This window comes from Pleurodeles waltl, chromosome 12 (assembly GCF_031143425.1).
Source record: "Pleurodeles waltl isolate 20211129_DDA chromosome 12, aPleWal1.hap1.20221129, whole genome shotgun sequence".
Lineage (NCBI taxonomy): Eukaryota > Metazoa > Chordata > Amphibia > Caudata > Salamandridae > Pleurodeles > Pleurodeles waltl.
In genome coordinates this window covers 544,976,840-544,998,690 of record NC_090451.1, presented here as the reverse complement: position 1 = coordinate 544,998,690, position 21,851 = coordinate 544,976,840, and the positions used below count along the sequence as shown (strand labels likewise).

The 21,851-nt window shown below is 44.0% G+C and overlaps 1 protein-coding gene across 1 annotated transcript in view; it reads left to right on the top strand.

Moving 5' to 3' along the window:
• EDC4 (enhancer of mRNA decapping 4) overlaps positions 1 to 21,851 on the top strand; it is a 703,483-nt gene that overhangs the window by 430,983 nt on the left and 250,649 nt on the right. Inside the window, exon 19 of the mRNA XM_069217586.1 lies at positions 5,712 to 5,825. Coding sequence (XP_069073687.1) covers positions 5,712 to 5,825 — 114 coding nt within the window. The remainder of the gene's footprint in view (positions 1 to 5,711; positions 5,826 to 21,851) is intronic.

Here is a 21,851-nt window from a genome sequence, read left to right as displayed (position 1 = left end):
CTCATTTATTGTCTAGGTGTATGTACAACAAATGCTTAACACTACTCCTTGGATAAGCCTACTGCTCGACCACACTACCACAAAATAGAGCATTAGTATTATCTCTTTTTACCACTATTTTACCTCTAAGGGGAACCCTTGGACTCTGTGCATGCTATTCCTTACTTTGAAATAGCACATACAGAGCCAACTTCCTACACCAACCCTCTTTAAGTTCTCAATTGTAAATAGGTTTTTAAAAGGGCTTCACCTTTTATCATGCCTCAGTGGGACCTTAATTTGGTTCTCATATACCTTGTGTGCTCCCTTCGAGCCGCTGCTCAATTGTCCCCTCTGGCTGTTCACCATCAAACAGCCTTTTTAATGGCAGAAAGATCTGCCTGGAGGGTGAGTGGGATGCAGGCTTTGTCATCCAAGCCTCCATGTTTGACTTTGTTTCCATACAAATTGGTGCTTCACACTAGGACCTCTTTTCTACCAAAAGTGGTGACTCAATTCTATTTGGGACAGTCTGTCTCCTGCCTACTTTTTACGCTACTCCATATCCCTCTAAAGAAGGGGATCGACTCCACCGCCTGGACCCAAAAAAGAGTGTTGACGTTCTACTTTGACCACACATAAGAGTTCCGGGTGGAAGACCAATTCTTTGTGGGGTATGTTGGAGCAAAGAAAGGTCGGGCAGTAGAGAAGTCCACCATTTTGCACTTGTTTGTCCTCTATATTAAGATCTGCTACGTCCTGGCTAAAAAGCAGCCTCCTGTGGCTAAGGGCCCATTCCACCAGAGGAAAAGCTGCGACTACGGCATTAGTTTGTGGCGTCCCAGTCCTGGACATCTGCCAGGCAGCAACGTTGGTATTCCTGCACATGTTTGCCAAACACTACTGCCTGGACAGTCAGGTCCGCAGAAGCGGGCATTTCGCCCATTCAATCCTTAGGGATGTTTTTGTTTAGTCAATTTGTCCTCAGCCCGGCTCTGGGGAAGGTTTTACCTTGAGTATCCATTCGAAGGTAAGGAATCTGCGGCACGATTTCTCATTCAGATGAACAACTTAGTTACCTTTGGTAACACGTTATCTGGTAGAGACAATAACTAGCCACAGATTCCTTACCGACCCACCTATTCCTCCCTGCTTTGCAGACAGATTTCTAGAGTTAGGGAGGATCCCTTAGTTAGGGAGGATCCCTTTCTGGGCCAATGTCAATGCACTACATGGCTCCGCGCTCCTGGCATGGAAAGTCTTGAAAAATAACTAACATCTGTGCCTTGAGGTGGTGCTTGTATAGGTCACCGTGATGTCACTTCTGACCCGTACATCGCCAGCATTCAGAACTGAACGAAGCCACCTGATGACGCACAGGGGGTACTGCTTCTGCAAAAATCTTCTGGATCCAGTCTGATGCCTGGGAACATCAATGTTAAGGGTTTTGCGGCTCGATATTGTCTCTACCAGATAATGCGTTACTGAAGGCAAGTAACTTGTTCTTTAGTTTTGAAGTATGCAGTCTAGCTATGGTCCATAAGAAACTTCAATTTTCGTGGACCAAAATTTTGACAATAGCTTTCTTTCTTGACTGAAGCACTTTGCTGGTGGTTGACCCACTACTGCTTCTTACTTAATTGCAGATTTGCACGAATTGTACATTCAGTTCTGGCCCAGTAGTCGGCATAACCTATTTCCGTATGGATTTTAGCAATGTGGCTGAACCAGGGCGGTGATAATTGTGTTTTGCTACCTTTTGGAGAGCTTTTTGGAAGACTGAAAATGTAGTTAGTCCACAAACTAGCCCAGTACAAAGCCAATTGTAGGGCAAAATGGGCTTCAATTCTGTACATGTCTAGCTCTACTCTTAATGTGGCCCTTGTTGTTCCTGGACCAAGGTGTTGGAGTGTCATAAGAAATGATTTGCATCCATTTGCATACCTGGTGACCTTCTGTATCCCAATACCTTTGCTCCCTATGTGCTAGAAACCAAAACGTATACTTTATATGCTTTAAGAGCTGGTTCCATTAGCCCACCACTGCATGTCTTGGAAAAGCACAAGACTGCCCAGGCGGATTTATTTAGAATGGATTTACTTTTTGTAACCTGCTCTGCACAAGATAATTGGTTTAGTTGGGACTCTCAGATAGGCATAGTGAGTAAGTTGTCAAGCACCATGTCATAGATTTGAGTGTCTATTTCAGGTTTGCCATTTAAGTATCATACATTTTGTTTTGTTGATGTTAATAGTTAGCCTTTTATGGTTTGGAAAGTTTGCAAAGCCAGTAAAAAGCCTATGCATTGTTAGCTCTGCAGGGGCTAGTAGCACTGCATCATCTGTGAATACCAAGATGGATATTAGAGTCCCTCCAAGTATTGGGCCATTTAAGCTTAGGGTCGATAGAGCTTTGCCCACCTCATTTATTAATACATTGAACAAAAATCGTCGAAGCACACCGTCTTGTGTGACACCAGAGTTTATTACAAAGTCAGATTTGCATTCTCATTTAGAGCTAGCTCTTACTTTCATCTTGCTGTCACTATGAAGCTGTTTCACGGAATTAAGCAGTTTTTAGTAATTTATTTTAAAGATTCTGTTCTTTCAGAGTAATGACCTAATCAACAGACAATGGCTTTCTTAAAGTCTATGACTACATACTGATCAACTACAGCAGGTTTTAAGGGTTCTGAGGTCAAACTCAGCTAGATTTCTTTGCTGCTCGAGAAAACAAGAACTGACACCTTTTTGCCTTCAAGCATTTTCAGCATAGAGGTCAGAAGAAAACATATTCGATGAGCTGGGTTGATGCCTTTGCATCTACTTTTCCACAAATTTCCTAGGTCCAGTGAATCGTGTATAAGGTGAAGAAAGAAACTTGCAAACTGATCCTGGTTTTTCCTGCTTGGCTGAGGCAGTACTGGCACACCAAACTATTGCAGCTTTAGAGTGTCCCTGACTGCTGTCTGTAAAGACAGGTGAACTTTCAGTTCTCCCTTCTTCCCCGAAAGAATAGTCAAGGAGTTTGTGAAGGACCTCTTTCAAGGATTTCCTCATACGCTGCTCTGAGTACCACACAAACTCAATACAGTGCTGAAGAAGCTCATATTTTTTTTGGGTTGAATAATTTCATAAATCATTTTTGAAATACATTTTCCAGTGGATCCTTTTGGGGTTACCATCAGGAGGGGAGAGTAGGAGAGCTCCATGCATTAGAGGAAACATTTCTCCATTCTGTAAGAGAAGGTCACTTTTTATACCAACCAAAAGTTAATGCCTGAGGTGTCACCTGGTTTTAATGTAAACGATGAGCCAACCATGCGCTGCTCTTCTTTTCAAAGCCATTGTCCCCTTCAGAGAGGCCACTGTATTTTCTGGATGTGTGTAGATGTCTCAGACACTCCATTGACAAGACAAAGAACTTGACGACTTTAGATCAGCTTTTAATTTTCTTTGGCTGCCCCAGTTGAAGGAGGGCATAGACTGATGGATTCAGACATGTATGTTCTGACTTTGATCGATAAAGTGGTTATACTTTCAGTTAGGAGTATGTTGGCTGTCCTGGCGCTTTATGCTGGGTTGCCTGTCACTCCAGCACATTTGCTGCTTAGAGGAAGAGGTGCAGTTTCAACAGCCATTACTATTGCCTGTGTTTGAATACTGGAGCTCATTATTTGGTGTGCCAAGGAGGTGAGTTGAATGTTGCAGAGAAATCTGCAAATTGCCCTGCATTTTACCACATAACTAGGATGGACTGTGAAGAATCCTAGCTAGACGTGTTTGCATGATGGTCCTACCCACAACCTGACTGTGGAACAGAAACAGGAACTGGAAGGGAAACTCACTGTAAAGGAGCTGAGTGCCACTATATCCCAATATATCCCACTATATCCCAGTTGCAATCTTGGGGGAGATATAGCTTCAACGGGATACTGAATAAACTCTATAAAAATGTGTTAAAAGCTACCACCTGATGTTGAATATATTTATGGAGTCCCGAGAAATGGGGGTTCCTTCCTGACAATATAGGAGCTGTGACTGCTGTTCTAATATACAAAGAGTTTAAACCAAGGGAGAATTGTGGGTGATCTCACCAAATATCCATGCTTAACAGTGAGAAGAAAAAGTTGGCAACAGTACCTGCTAATGCGCTGACATAGGCGGTCCGGGATCTGGTCTACTCAGCCCATTCTGGCTTCATGCTACATAGCTCTACCAAACTCAAGTCTGCACATACTTTAAATAGTGGCCAAGTTCCCTGAACAGATTTCCGCATTGTCATTAGATGCCAAAAAAGTATTTGATGCCTTGGAAAGGTGCTTTTGTTTCACATATGGGTATTGGACATTACTTTCTACTGCAAGTTAGATTGCAGTAGAAACCGGATTCTTCCACAAATTCCAGGGAATGAGACTGGGATGCCCACTGTCCACAATTCAGTTTGTAACAACAGTTTTGGCACTGGCAGAAATAATTTGGGTAGTTGCTCAGGTTAGGGTGGTAAAGGTAGGTCTTCGAGTGGACAGACAGGATTTTGCTCAGTGCAGATGATATTCTATTATGTGTACCTGAACGTGGGGATCCCCTTAGACTAAAATTCATATTCAACAGATATAACACATAATCTGTGTTTGGGATTAATTGAGATAATTTCCAACTGGTCCCTTTGGCAGGGGAGGAACCTTGTGGGATGCATGCCATGCCTCTTAGGGTGGAATACTAGCATTTCAAATATCTGGACTTAAGGCTTTTCAACAATGCCTAAGCGTTCTGTGTGGTTAATTTTGACACATTGCTGCGTAGTGCCAGAATTATTTCCCACTAGAAACTGCTTCCTTTGTCCATGAATAGCTGTGCTGCCAATTTTTAAATGATTATTCTCCCGAAAATTGTAAACATTTTACTTAACAATCTGTACTAAATGACAGATTGTTTGACCTGACCAAAACTGAGTATGGGGGAAAGGAAGGATTAAGAATGACTCTTGTAACACTTTAAAGGTCCACATATGACAAAATTAATTATCTTACCTAATATACGGAACTACTACCAAGTCACTCAATCAGTATTAATGGGTGAGTTTTTGCCTTTCATGGTGAACTGGCCTGTAGGTTAGCATATTGTGGGCACCAAGGGATATTCTCACTTTCTGAATGCTGTACCCTACCTCACCAGTGCCAGTCCTTCAGCAGAAAATGCGTTCAGTATCTGGCACAAAAGTAATTTTTTTTAAACTAGGTTGGTCTGCAAAAAGAAATAGTGCTATCCCTCTTTAATCGTTCTCCTGGTGTCAAAGAAGTAGTATAACTAAAGAAGCTAAGGTAAAGGTATGGGTGAGACATGGAGGCAGTGAGTTAAGAAAAAATAGACCAAGTGCAAGGCGTATGTTACCTACATTGATAGTGAGATTTTTGATGTGATTAAAATATTTTAATTCTGCTAAAAAAGTCCTTATGTAACTCAGATAAGTTACTTGTTATTTTTCATTGTTTATTGTAACCATGTTTTATGCTGAAATTTTTTTAACACCCTTAAAATGGGCTCTCACCCCATATCATTCTACAACGACAAATCTCATTCCAATCTGATATGTTTAAAATGCATTACATATTTACAGCATTTTTCAGTTTAATTCAAAATAACTTAACCTGCTGAAATCGGACAACAATCTGGCTTGTGATAAACTCTGTTCTCTGCCATTAGCTGATATGTGGTTTGATTTCCTTTCAGCCCCCGGGAAGAAGTTCCAGAGAAACACAACAGCTCGTCATCCTCATCCTTCCACAGACACAGTTATCACATGCTACAACAACATGATAGCCAAGATGCCAGTGCTGAACAAAGGTAACATAGAAACGTTCCTAAGTCTGTATCAGAAAGCCTGCATTTTTTTAAAGCTGAGATGTGACTCACTTTGAGACATGGTCCACTCTCTGTGCAAAACAGATTACTCATCTTTTGCTTATTCCTTCTGTGTTTTAGACTGATCCAGAACTTTTCATCCTTATTTGACCCTCCAGTACAACCAGGTGGCACCACATTGCTCCAGCTGTCTCTACTTCTGGACATGGATGTCAGTGGAGAACATTAGGCATCATTCTGGTCACTATAGTCAGTCTCTGTTCTTCCTCACCTCATCAACCGGACCCAGAGCTCTCGCTTGGTGTCTCTCTAAAACAGATTCTCAGTTACTGACTGTAGGGAGCTGGGTTCTGATTGCAGTACCCCTCCTCCCACTGTTTGCCTGGTTTTTAGATGCAACTTTGACTGAAGTACATTGGGTACCTGTACCTGCCAGTCTTCCTTCACAGAAACAAGATACCTAGTCACTTGGTCCCACATGACAAGGCCCTTTAGCACCTCTGTAAGCTTCTAGTAATTGGTACCTAGGGCATAAATTCTAGAGAGGGCCCCCTCAGAGCTGCGGCACAACTTGTGCCACCCTGAGGGTCCCAGCACTAAACTTATGCTTACTGCCATTGCTGGCAGCGTGCTCCCAAAATTGAAAACACAACATGGAACACTTGTGTGCAAGTCCCCTAAAACACTGCTTGTAAGATCTGTAAGTCACCCCTACAGCAGGCCTTCGGCATAAGGCAGGCTGCATTGCATTACAAGTGAGGGCATATATGTATGAGTAAATATGCTCCTACTATGTCTTTGTCTAATCTTAGACATAGTAAGTGTGTGGGGAAGCCCTTTTAAATGCATGTGCTGAACACTGGTAACTACGAGTTCCCCGGCTCCAAGATGGTTTCTCTGAACACAGGGACCTTAGAAGTGCCCCCTGAAAAACCTACCAACTGCTGGTGAGTTCACTGACCGGTTCTGACCAGCTGCCACCAACAGACACATCTGCCCTTCCAGGTTGAGAGCCTCTGCACTCAAGAGGTCAGAAACAAAACCCTGTCTGGGATGGGGTGTTCACACCCCTTACCACAAGGTGACCTGAATTCCAAGGCAGGAGCTTCATAGAAGCCCACCATCTTTGTTATGCAGATCTGGTGTTCCCTAGTGGAAGATCCCAATCCCCCCTGCCTCGGGGCCCATCTGGCACCTGGACAGGTGGGAAAATTAGGTATGCACAAGGTGTTACCCTTCCAGGATGAACACACCCCAAGGGTGGCCAGCCTGAAGTGGACAGGAGACATTAGGAATTCTGCCATCTTGCATGTTGTGGAATTGAGGAACTCTGGTTAGGGTGATGCCCACTTCCCACAGGAAGTGGTCATCTAGGGAATGCCCATTGGCTACTACCCTTCGCTCCCGTTAACGCCTCCTAAATTAAGTATTTAGGTGTGCCCCTGATACCACGCCCTCAGATCTTCGCTGGGCATGAAAGGAGAAGTGGACGAGAAGCTTTCTGACCCAGAAAACTGAGGAGTATGACTGACTTGGTGCCAACCCTGCCTGCTGCACCCGACCCTCGAGAAGCAACTGACCTGTTCTGCTGCTATAGCGTCCAAGAACCTGGGAGAGCTGCCAGTGCTCCGCAAATCGCCATGAACTCCCTTGGTGTGGAGGAGCAGCTGCTCTGCATCCGCAGGCACCCAAGAAAAAACGGAGAGGACTGAGACTGCCAGAGACTCGATGCTGGACATTCCCACTGCACCCGAGCCTACTAGCCCTTGTCGAGTGGACCAAAGGTGTTACTGTGGTCCCCAGGCCCTCCAGAGACAAAGCTTACCTCGTGTTCACCCACTGTGGACTTTGAGACGGAGTCTGCAGCCTGTTTCTGCAGACCCCCCAACAACTGCTAGTGACCAGGAGGCAAAGACCTCTGCTCCCGTCCGACCCAGACCCCCTGTCTCCCCACTTTGTAAGGCCTGAGCCCACTTGTTGGCTTGGTCGGACTGGACCCCCAGTCAACGCCTGCAGAGTGTTTCTGGCGCCCCCCCTGCAACCGTGAGGAGCTCTAGTGCTGGACCCGATTCCAGAATATACCCTTGCACCCATACCCTACAGCCTGAGAAGGAGTGGATCGACGGTGTCCCCACGTGCCTTGAGTGACCCCCTATGTGTTCCCCTGGACTGTCTTTCCTGCAGCGACTTTGTTACCAGAACCGATCCCCTTTGCATTGAATGGGGCACCCAACACCGTGGGACACCTCTGCACCTGTATGCGCCAGAGCTCCCTGTGGTGACTTGTTGGTGTGGCCTTGAACCTTCCCTCAAAACCCCTTTAAGTCTAGGAGATTGGTCCCATAAGTTGTTGTACTCTATCTGGATTGCCGTCTTTGTTTTCCTCCATAGGATTGCATGGCAGCTTTCTGAAAAATGCTTTTGAAAACTCTAAAAATTCATAACTTGAAAAGTACTGACCTGACTCCAGTGATCTTGGTATAAAAGTTTATATACACTTACGTGTTATTTTTATTTGGTGTCTGATTTCTTTGAGTGTCTCTCTCACTTACTGTATGAGTGTGTGCCTTACATGCTTAGCACTACCATCTGATATGCCTAACTGCTCAACCTCACTACCCATAAAGAGAACATTTGGGTTGTCATTTGTGCTTCTGGGGATTGCTCCTACTACTTGCACAGTGTACCTCATTTTGGTTCAGAATGTAAACAGCCAACTTCCTATGCTGACAGTGACTAGGTCAGATGTCTCAAAGGCCCTTAGACTTTTTAAGCTATGCAGATGCAAGGAGCTGTCCCTGTTAGACCCCCATGATGACTGTATGTGGGGTGTGGTTTGGGACATGAAGCTGCAGCCTTAGACTCTTGAACATCCATGTCTCCAAAGGCCTTCAGGTACCTGGAGCTAATGCCTAAAGACTCTCAAGCAAACTCTCTCTCCCAGAGGTAAGTGATCTTCCAGGACACATTCTCCTACAGTATCTCCTTACAAAAAAACGGCAACGTCGTCTTCTCCCTCAATGAAGAGGTCCTGCTCCTGAGAGAATCTGGAGTCAGCAGCAGCTACCAAAAATAAGAGATCTGCATGTCATGGCCCTTCGGCCATGCCTGCCCTGTTCGAGACGTGGCTTGTGATGCTGTTATCTTTCAGTAGCAACTCAGTCAACTTACTAAATGATTCACAAATGTTGGGGAGAAGGGGCATTCCTGAGGGCTTCACAACTCCTGTGGCTCTGGCCTCAACACCTCACATGGCTACTTTTCACTGGCTTTGGCCAAGGCATTTATGGTGGCTATGGTGCTGTTGACCGTTTCTTGCGCCCCTCTTTAGTACTGATTTTGCAATAGCACCTGCAGAGCTGACTTGAGGGCTGACCAATGAGTTGATTATGGAAAGTATCACCATGTGGCAAAAGGCAAGGTCAAGACTCATTCTTGACTAGGAAACCTATTGTGAGCACCTCCCCAGGACCACAGGTGGGCCTGCTTTGAGGAGATTTTTGATTTAGATGAAGACCTGATCACCTCCTGCTACCTGCAAGACTGATGCTGACCTCTACTTATAGTCGATAGTAAAAATCCTGATGCTAAGATACTTCATTATAGGGGAATATTTGCTATTGCGCTTGGCCTCCTTTGAATAGGTTTTGCTTTCTAAAACAGTAATTTGGATTGCTTCACAGGCCATGGAATTTACTGTATCTTCTGCAGGGCTGTGTCTAACATTCTGATTGAAATCTTGCAATCCTCCACAGCTTCCTCGTAGCCCTGCTCGTGTTTGAGTTTGAATTTCCTGCATGGGAAAAGCCTTTTAAGCTCGCAGCAGCCCACAGGCAGATTACCCATATGACCCCACTTTTTCTCCTCCAGCCCATCACCTGACAGCCTGTTTGTTCAAACATTCTCTTCAAAGCAGAAAGTCAATGCCTGTGTTATGGCTTGCCCAGCAATACAAGAATCTTGATACCTTGGGTTGCTAAGTTTAGCTCTTTGCACGGCCCATTCGCCGTAAATGCCAATACATCCATGTCTTGTGGGAGCTGGTGATACTTAAGATTTCCAGCCTAGCATGTCATATGAAGAAGCCATTCTCTGACCTGATAAGTGATGGCCTAAAGCAAGCGGTTCCTAATATACCCTCCAACAAGGAGCCCTTTTTTGGCCCCCCAAGTGGACTCCACTATTGAGAACCTGAAAAAAGATAGGGACACCACTAAAGCCATGGGTACTCTTCCGTCCCCCACGCAAAGGAGCACTTTTCATCGCCCCACCTTTAGAGATGGTTAAAAATCTACAACCTCAGAGCTGTCTAATTCCCAGCCCAGACAGCCTTCAGCCTCATATTCTAGGGGTTTCTTCAGGGGAGCCTATAGAGGCAATAACAACTGAGGCAGAGGTAAGAGCTTGGCCACCTTAGGCTCTTACTCCATTACAAGGCAGTGACTACCTCCGTCTTCCCACCATCCACTCCACACCTGTCGGGGGACGACTTCAAAATTTTCGTCCAGAATGGGTGAACATCACCATGGACCAATGGGTCCTTTCCATTATCCAACATGGTTATTGTCTGGAGCTCATTACCACTCTCAGACATTCCCCCTCACACTCAGACTATCCCATGAGCACCTCACACTACTCAAACAAGAGTTTTAGTCCCTTCTTCTCAAAGGGGCCATTGAGCCTGTCTCCTTACAACACAAGTACTGCTCTCTCAGGCCTATTCTGGACCTCGGACCATTAAACCACTACATTCTCTCAGAACACTATCATATGGTTACCCTTCAAGACGTTATTCCGCTTCTACAACAAGGCAACTTAATGACATCCCTTGATCTAAAGACAGCCTCCTTCCATATACCCATCCACCCTGCACACCGAAAATAGCTAAGGTTTGTGTTTGCAGGCAGACATTACCAGTTCAAAGTCCTGCCTTTTGGATTCACGACTGCTTCCAGAGTCTTCACAAAGTGCTTAGCAGTAGTTGCCGCACATCTCTGAAGACAAAACATACAGGTGCTCCCTTACCTAGACGACTGGCTCATGTAGGCAGCACACTACCACAATGCCAATATCACACTCAGGTGACAGTGGTCCTGCTTTAAACGCTGGGATTCACAATCAACTTTGTCAAATCCCATTTACAACCTCTTCAGATAGAGCCTTATCTAGGAGCTCTTCTCTGCAGAGTTGAGGTTAGCACACCCCAACCTGGCCTGAGTTCGGAGTTTTGAGTCTCGGCTCCCCCAGTTTCAGGAAAATCGTACATACACAGTCAGGACTATTATGCGCTTCTTAGGGATGATGGCATCCTGCATTGCCATTATTCCCCGTGCCAGACTCCACATGCGTCCCCTACAGCACTGTCTGTCTCAGTCATAGGGTCACCTGAAGGATCTAGTGGTGTTAGACCGTCCTACTCTCCGTTCTCTGCAATTGTGGAACACCACCATACTGTTGAAAGGACAGCCTTTTATGGACCCTGTACCTCAGGTCATTCTGAGCACAGACGCATCACTGATATGTTGGGGTGCTCACCTTCAAGACCTCACTGAACAGAGCCTCTGGGATCTTTCACCAATCCATGCTTATCAATTATCTCGAGCTTCTGGCAGTGTTTCTAGCCTTGAAAGCATTTCTTCATCACTTGTGTCACAATGTTGTCACAGACATGACAGCCATATAACAGAAACAAGGATTGGGGGGGGGGGGGGGGGGGGGGAGAGAGACACGGTCATACTAGTTGTCACAATTTTCTCAGACAATATGGAAGTGGGCTTTCCTTCACCACATTAACCTGGTGGCAAAGTGTCTCCCAGGAATGGACAATGTCTTTCCAGACCTGCTTAGCAGGATACACAACAAGTCCACGAATGGGAACTCCACCCGCAAGTGCTTCAAAAATACTTCCTCAAGTGGGGGACTCCCCAGATGGACCTTTTCATCACAGCAGAAAATGCAAAATGCACAAGCCTCACCTCCAGGTACCCACACCATCTATCCAAGGGCAACGCTCTATTGATGAACTCTTCAGGGAAATTTGCAAACTCTTTTCCACCTCTTCCTCTCCTTACATTTTTGGTTTGAAGGTTAAGACAGACATCGCTCACCATGATCCTTGTAATTCCCACTTAGGCGCGTCAGCCATGGTTCACCACACTTATGCACCTCTCAGTAGATCACCACGAGAAGTTCCCCAACAGGCCGGACCTTCTCACTAAAAATCAAGGAGAGATCGGATATCAAGACCCCAAGTCACTCAACCTTGCGATATGGCTCCTGAAGTCAGAGTTTGGTTGCCTGGGAGATGTATGGACATTCTCAAGGAAGCTCATAGACCCACAACTACAGCATGCTATGCAGCAAAATGGAAACATTTTGTATACTACTGCCAACCCAAAAGTATTTATCCCATTAAAGCTACTGTCTAAGACATCGTTTGGTATTTGCTCCATTTACAGAAAGCAAATTTAACTTAGACTTAAATTTCTTTACATCTCGCAGCTATAGCTGCATATCTACAGAACAGACAACATACTTCCTTGTTCAAAATTTCAGTCATCAAAGCTTTATTGGAAGCCCTTAAAAGGGTTATTCTACCCAGAGTGCCTCCTGCACCATCCTGGAACCTCAATATTGTCCTTACTAGGCTTTTGGGCCACTTCATTCATGTCCTCTTCAGTATCTTTCTTGGAACGTGGCGTTCTTAGTCCCGATCACATCACTTAGACGTGTTAGTGAACTCCATGCCCTAACCTTGGAAGAACCTTTTTTTCCAGATCCGCAGAGCTAAGGTGGCCCTTCACACAAATCCAAAGTTCCTTCCTACAGTGGTTTCCCAAATCCATATCAACCAATCCATTGAGCTACCAGTCTTCTTTCCGCAGCCTGACTCATTTGCGGAAAAAGCTTTTCACACTATAGATGTTAAGCGAGCACTTATGTTTTACATTGACAGAACTAAAGACTTTAGGAAAACCAAACAGCTCTTTGTAGCTTTTTCACTACTTCACAAAGACAGTCCAATATCCAAAAACAGCATAACCAGATGGATAGTACAGTGCATACAAACTTGCTATGCTAAAGCAAAGAGACAGTTGCCTGTTACTCCTAGAGCATATTCTTCTAGGAATAAAGGAGCCACTATGGCTTTCCTCTGAAATATACCTATAGCAGACATTTATAAGGCTAACCTACATGGTTTACACCACATACATTTGCAAAGCTTTACTTTTGGGATATACTGGCACATCAGCAAGCCAATGTATGTCAAGCTGTGCTGTGAACACTGTTCCAGTCAACTGCAACTCACACAGGCTAGCCACCGCTTTTATGGAAGGACGGCTTTACAGTCTGTGTAGATCATCTCTATTTACAGCCACACATGCCATTGAAAGGAAAATGTTACTTAGCCAGTATGCATGTGTTAGTGGCATGTAGTGCTGTAGATTCACATGTGCCCTCACCGCACGCCTGTGGCTGTTCCAGTTACTTTATATTTGTATATACTTGTACATACATAGTTAAATTTTCATGGACATCTTTCTCTATACTTCCTCTGCGCTCCTTTTCTCAGCCGCCTACGGGAAAGCAATCTAACAAAGGAGACAATGCCCATGCGCAGTATCAGAGAGGAGGAGGAGGAGGAGGAGGAGGAGGAGTCACTCGGCCCTGTGATTCGGAAAAATGCTTCTTCGAAACAAATGCCTTGCAAAACTCCCGTACCCAATACTAGATGGCATGCGTATGTAGAGCATGTGAAGCTACAGCACCCGATACCATGAACAGACGCTTTCTGGTTAAGATACATTTTCCTTCTCTAGCTTTCTTATCTGTAGTAGAGGAAAGCCATAAATTGGATGGAATTGAACCTAAATCATAGAAATGCAGTAGCATACACTAAACCTAAAATAATTTCTTAGGGTATTTTTTAAGGGAAGAACTTGGACTTCAGAGACTCTTTAATTTAGCTTTGAGCATGGGCGCGGTGCAGGCCACTGCAGCCGCCCATGGTGCTGGGGGGGCCCCAACCCTTCAAGGGGCCTCTAAACATTCAGACCCATGCCCACTCCCCTCATTTAGCCCAAGGCCAATATATATCTGTAAGATATGGGATACTCCGCGGTCCCGCATCACATTCTGTTGGGGGGGTTCTCATTATTTTGCGTTACACCATCGGCCTGGACACCAATTATGGTGTGTATACATTTGATTTTACCTTGTGGCACTGAACTGTCAGCTTGTGGAGAAATTATATAGTAGAATATGTATTAAGCTTGTTCTTTTGAACTCGCACAGTGCCTTGGAAGAACAATTGTTGTTATAGTTTTTAATGACCTGGATGTACCAAACACCTTTCGGTATGGGCTAGATCATAGTCAGCAGAATGTAATGGGTGAGAATACGTGAATCAATCCAAACCTCTTTTTCTGAGTGCATTCCATGCCGTTGATGATTTAGCCTGTTTTTGCTATTAAAGGTGGGGGCAAACAACATACAAATAGTTTTGACATCCACTCAAACGTATAGAAGCTGGACTTTATCCGTACTGAAATAGAACACAAAAAGTCATAATCTTCCTGTTATGAGGATTTTAGCATAGTTTAATTTGCTCGGTCATCTGATACCCTTCCATTCAGTATCATGCATTCTCTCTGTGGTTTTCTCTTTTTGTCCTTTTTTATTTCACTGTCTCCTTTTTCTCTTTACATATTCTCTACATGCTGTCCGTTTTCAACCATGATCTAGTTATACTTGTGTGGAATGGCTTTGCAGGTATTGCTTAGTCGATACATTTAAAAGATTCAATATTGGAACCTTTTTTTATATTAAACAGCAATACATTCATAGAATCGATAAACATTAAATGAAAATCTTTAACCAATCTGTCTGTGTGAAAAAGGCTTACTTTATAGCTCTGTCGGCTTCCATCACTTTGAAACTGTTCCCATCCTTTTGGACATAGAATGACGAAGTTCATTATCATTGTCTGCAAGGCATGTTTGTTAGCACTTTAGTATTTAACCTTGCTGGCGTGCTTTAACTTCATTTTCAAGCTGCTGTCTCCGGGAAGGTCAGCTCGCAAACAAATACTTTTAGTTGTCCCAAGCCTTTGTGAATTTAATTGCTACAGAAGTGTTCATTTGTTGACGCCCCATCCCTCTTAACTTTGTATATGTATTTTGTGTACTTGTGTATGGTGCCTCCCAGTAAACACTTGATGAGCAATTTCTTCAATGTCATGGCAGATGTGAAGAATGCCTTATATTAGTTTCAAAGTTTTCAGTGATCAGAAATGAGGCGTTGACCATGCGCCTTGCTTGGAGTCTGTGCCCACTGCAACCGTGCATCAATAACACAGCCACAGGTCACCAGTCCATTCCTCTCCTTCAACTTTTCATTCCTTCTTGCTGACACGACTGCCACTGCTTCATGCCTTTTGAGCCTTTTACATTTCTGTTGGAAGTGATGGATGGCATTCGGTGCTAAGATTATCAAGGGAAAAGTGAGAAGTTACACCTGTATAACACAAACTAGAAACTGGTTATGTGCCTTTAGAGTCACAGGATTTTAAAATATCTTGTGTTTCCAGAAAACAAGTGGATAATTGGTTGCATCCTGACGTCATTGTATGCCACTCTAAAATGGATGAACCTAAGGCCCAAGTTTTGTTAATTGCATGACTAGGGCCAGTTCTCCCAGGTCTTTGTGTTCCTACGTGATGGTAAATAAAACTCTCATTTGAAGTAATTTTTATGTAGTATCGAATCTGATTGATATTTTCTTATCAGTTGGGTAAAGTGATAGTGTTGATGGCTTGTTCAACTGGCTGAAAGGCAGCTTTGTGATAGCAACGTTATATAATGAAGTAATGTCTTATGTGGCTACAATAACCCCAAAAGCAAATGAGGTGCGTTTGATGTATGTTGGTATGTTGCACCAATGTGGATACAGAAGCAAAACATTTAAAGATTTGCTTAAAGGTTGGCAGAAGGATTTAAGAGTCAAGATGTCTGCTTGAATTGGTGAATCATGAAATTGTTGTATTTCTGGGTTTTTACTATCTCTCTCTCTTACCTGGAAAGTAGACTCTGGTAGCTTCGAAGTGTGGATTCAGCCTGTCTGTATCCAAGGAGATTCTGAATAGAGCAGCAGCTCCCTCATCCCTTCCCACATGGGCTTATGCTTGCTGATTGACTCTCTCACTCCCAGGCAGTCTGAGCCCTCCTCTATCACCTGCACTGGGGCTTTAGGTTTGTGGAGCAAACCCCAAGACAGCCACCTCCATTTTGTGAGCCTAGCCTTTTCCTGCACCCTAATCCATCCCAGTGATCAAGGAGTCCTAGGAGACCTAGGTAAGGAGCCCCCGACTTTTCTGGGCAATCTTATTTGTTAAAAAGTGTTTTGTACTGCTACTTGTGCATGTTTATTGGAGGCTCCCTGTGTTTCAGGCAGGCAGGCCTTTTTAAACTGATGTTTTTTTAGCCATGACTGTTTGAAATTTCCCTCCTAGTTTGTGGCAGAAGACTTCATAAAGCCCCCTCTCCCCCCTTTTTTAAGTACAAAGGCTACATACACCTCAGTGGCTAACCAGAGTGTGTTTAGGAGACTGCTTAATCTGTCTCTATGGTTTAAATTGTGTTTAGAAAGTGTATGCATCCCCTTTTTTTGCCTTGAAAAAGCCAGATATCTGAGTGCGCGACAAGCGGTATTTCAGTGTTTTTACAATCTCTCTCTTTCCTGGAAAGTAGACTCTGCTAGCTTGGAAGTGTGGATTCGGCCTGTCTGTATTCAAGGAGATTCAGAATAGAGCAGCAGCTCCCTCATCCCTTCTCACAGGTGCTTGGGCTTCAGTTAACGTGGCCCTTATATACGTTTCTATTGGTTGTTGCATAGGTTGTTGGGATTAGTATTTCTATTGGCTTAAGGATTAGGGTTGGTGTTGTTATTGGTACCAAGGTTGAAATTCCTATTGGTTCCTGTTTTTATGGTTGGTGTTGTGATTAGTACTAGGGTTGAGATTGCTATTGGTTCATGTTTTCGGGTTGGTATTGTGATTGGTACTAGGGTTGGAATTCCTATTGGTTCATGTTTTAACGGTTGATGTTGTGATTGTTGTCAGGACTCGGGTTGTGATTGGTTAATAGGGCTAGGTCTACCATTGGCTGTAGGTTTTAGGGTTACAAATCTGATTGGTTAGGGCTAGGACTAGGTTTCTATAGGACAGTAGGGCTGTTTAAGTCAAGGGGTCAGGGCGTCTCAGCCCGCGCGTCGAGGCTAAGTACGAAGAGGACAAGGGCATTTGCCTGTTCTGGACTGGTAGGGCCTGGGCCAGAAATGCTGCCCAATTTCCCATTTACCAGAAAGGACCTTACTCCCTACACATCCATCAACATGCAATCACATTATCAGCAAAGATATCCAAATCTTGCATCACAAACAGATAGATTGCAATGTCTAATCAACTAACACAAAACTCACATACTACAGCTATACACATACCCACCACACCAACAACAGTAAAACACCTTCATTCTTACAGCAAACACTACTCTGTCCATTTCCACTAACCCAACCTGCCATTGCCCACACAACACAAAACCACATTATACATTACTTTCAGCCAGCCAGATACACACTCCCTGTTCATACAAACCAACAACACTATCCTCCATTTGCTCCACACAGACCCCCTTTTATGATGACTGAACCTAAACCCAGCCTTCCAACACACCATCTACAAACACCCTCCCCCTCTCTTCACCAATTACACACAACCATGCAATCCTTACAGTCCACCACACATATTTCCTCTTCCAGTCATCACAACTAACACAAACACCTCTGACCTCCGTCCATCTTTTCTTACACACCTCATGCACTCCTCTCCAAAACACATTAACACCCCCTGTACATATTCTGATACCACTCACCAGCACTAACTCGCATACAAATCCTTCACAGGAAACCACTACATCTATATCTCCTCTTACTATTCCACAAAAACAAAACAGACCACACACATCAGGACATCAAAATAACACAAACTTTCATAATACTTTCAGTCACACCACCTCCCACCCTCATGACTACACAAAGAATACAAATCCTAACTTTGCCCCTACAGTCTCACTCTTCACAAACATCAACCACAAGCACCCCAACACAACATTCATTCACCCGCCTCTCATCCATTGCACTATTTAGAGCCCTGCATTATACTCCACATGCTCCTCCACCACCCCAACCCATACGCATTCCACACTAAACAGACACAAACAAAATAAACGACATGCCACTCTTCATGTCTCTCTCAGCCACCAAGTCCACTACCCACACACACTGACCCAACAAAATGCCTCCTAGGCCTGTCGGAAGAGCAACACTATATGGAAAAACAGGACTATTGTGACCCTCACAGTTATCACAACTAACACCACACCACATACAAGCTCAAAATATACTGCCCACCCTTCTTCAAAACAAAACAGTACCGCCACTAACACATATTTTCAAAACTGCCTGCTCATAAATTCTCGATCACTCTCAAAAAACAACATCTATGACTTGTTCACGGACCCACAACCTGACTTACTGTTTGTAACAGAATCATAGTTAAGAGATGACATGGCCCCAGTGTTGTATGAAGCTGTTCCTCCGGGCTATCAAACCATCACACAAAACCGTATAGGCAAGAGAGGAAGTGGACTAGCTATTATATTTGAACAAGCATTAAATCTCAGTAAACAGACAACATTTTCAAACAAGGTTGTGAGGCCCTCAACATCAGATGCCACCCTATACCAACTTCCTCCTGTAACTTTCTCCTCCTTTTCAGACCACCACCTAACAACTCAACATTCCCAGACACTTTTCTAGATACAGTCTCAAACCCTATAACATTATACTCAAACCTATGCATTCTTGGGACCTAAAGATTTGGTTTGACAAGCCCAATATTCCCCATCCAAAAGATAACACCACTGGCCCAGTAGCATTGAACCTACATCAGATTGTACACAATCCCGCACACATCGCTGGACACATCCTAGATGTCATTTTTGTAAAGCCTGAACTGGTTACCGTTCATAGCATCACACCAGTCACATGGTCAGACCATCATTTGATAGCTTTCCAGCATAAAAACACCACAAATCAACACACACTATAGCAACTTACATACATGCATCTATCGACCATGGAGCAACTCAATTTTGAAGACTTCGAAACGCAACCAACAGCCAACACAGATCTAGATACAATTAATTGTGTTCCACAACTTTGGCTGCAGGAAGCGTTTGATATCCTAATACCAATACCATTCAGAAAAACTAAACAGGACAAAAAAAACAGCACCCTGGAGAAGCACAGAACTTACAAAGATAAAGCTACAAATCAGAATTCTAAATTCTAAATCTGCAACCAAAGAATTTTATGAAATCCTCAATGAATTTCAAAAACTTAAATGCATAGAAGGAAGTCACCCCAGTACTCAAGATTTCACAAACAAACTGGCAACTCATTACACAACCAAGGCAGACACATTGGACTCTTATTTTAAACAGAAGAAAACCATCAGCACCAACCCCTTTCCTAAAATCCCCTCCAAGAATTAAACCAACTCAGCCTCTGCACTCCTTCCAACATATATCACAAGGTGAATGTATGGATTTGGTCAAAGCAAGCAGGCCTTCCGGTTGCCCTTCTGACCCTTGTCCACCACACATCTTCAAGAACATTATTTTATCTATGTCTGCTGTCACACCTGTAAGTAGAATCATCTATAACTCTTTAACTACAGGAACGTTTCCTGAAGACCTGAAAAAGGTATACATACGTCTGTTATTAAAGAAAACAAACCTAGACCCGCAGGATCCCAACAACTACAGACCAATCACAAATGGACCTTTCCTGGGCAAACTGATAGAAAGAGCAGCATTCGCCCATATGTCACAATTCATTGAAGACAATTCCATACAATCAGACTACCAAACTGAATTTTGCCCAGGAAGAGGCACTGAATCGGGACTCATAGCAATCTGGGATGATCTTAAAAACCCAGTTGACCGCAATGGAGTTGCTGCACTACTTCTCTTGGACCTCTCGGCTGCCATTGATACTAGAGTCACTTCCGCTCAGGACACCTTAGGGGCTGTCCTGACTGGCCAGTGACTCCTCCTTGTTATTCTCATTATTTTCTCCGGCCTTGCCGCCAAAAGTGGGGGCTGTGGCCGGAGGGGGCGGGCAACTCCACTAGCTGGAGTGTCCTGCGGTGCTGGCACAAAGGGGTGAGCCTTTGAGGCTCACCGCCAGGTGTGACAGCTCCTGCCTGGGGGAGGTGTTAGCATCTCCACCCAGTGCAGGCTTTGTTACTGGCCTCAGAGTGACAAAGGCACTCTCCCCGTGGGGCCAGCAACATGTCTCGGTTGTGGCAGGCTGCTGGAACCAGTCAGCCTACACAGATAGTCGGTTAAGGTTTCAGGGGGCACCTCTAAGGTGCCCTCTGGGGTGTATTTTACAATAAAATGTACACTGGCATCAGTGTGCATTTATTGTGCTGAGAAGTTTGATACCAAACTTCCCAGTTTTCAGTGTAGCCATTATGGTGGTGTGGAGTTCGTGTAAAACAGACTCCCAGACCATATACTCTTATGGCTACCCTGCACTTACAATGTCTAAGGTATTGCTTAGACACTGTAGGGGCAGAGTGCTCATGCACTGGTGCCCTCACCTATGGTATAGTGCACCCTGCCTTAGGGCTGTAAGGCATGCTAGAGGGGTGACTTATCTATACCTGCATAGGCAGTGAGAGGCTGGCATGGCACCCTGAGGGGAGTGCCATGTCGACTTACTCGTTTTGTTCTCACCAGCACACACAAGCTGGCAAGCAGTGTCTGTGCTGAGTGAGGGGTCTCCAGGGTGGCATAAGACATGCTGCAGCCCTTAGAGACCTTCCTTGGCATCAGGGCCCTTGGTACCAGGGGTACCATTTACAAGGGACTTATCTGGATGCCAGGGTGTGCCAATTGTGGATACAAAAGTACAGATTAGGGAAAGAACACTGGTGCTGAGGCCTGGTTAGCAGGCCTCCGCACACTTTCAATTCAAAACATAGCATCAGCAAAGGCAAAAAGTCAGGGGGTAACCATGCCAAGGAGGCATTTCCTTACAATACAGTACTACTTTTCTTCTCATGTTATTATACCCATTATTAAATTCCTTGCACATATATTCCTTTACTAGGTATTTATATATCTATTTATTACTCCACTACTGTACTAGAGAAATTAAATAAAAATAAATAAAATAAAATTCAAATTTATAAATAAAGTAATCATAAATAAATAAGAGAAATTAAAATACAAAAAATGTATATATAAGTAAAATTAATATAAATGTACTCTCTTGTAAGCTTTACTCTGTCTCCCCATCACCCTATGTCTCTATCAATATATACTCCATCCCCACTCTGCTCATCCCAAACCCATTCTACTACTTTATTTTCCAAAATAACCCTGCCTAAGGTCTTACCTCCTCCTCCGCATCTAGCTTACCCCAAACCTCAGTTTACTACCATGATCTCCCAAACAACCCTACTAAATTATCTCTCATTTATCTAATCTTTGTCTCATCCAAAACCACTCCTGCTACTATGATCTCCCTAACTCTTCCCACAGACTCTTCCCTCCTCCATCTCTGCTTTACCCATCCCAGGCCTCATCCTATTACTATAAACCCCCAATTAACACTTATGGATTCTTCCCTCCTTTATCCCTCCATTACTCTAGTCAATTTAACTAACAAACTCACATATCCTCTGCTCAAATTAACTCATAATAATACTAACACTGTACTCTTATTTCCCTATACTAATCCACCACTAATTCCTCTTGGGTTCCGTAGTAGCGTGCTATCCGCCAAAAAGCTCTTGAACACCTCGTCAGGGGTAGTAAGTGCTATATAAATACAATTACAAAAACATATACAGTGAAATGAAATAAACATTTTGAT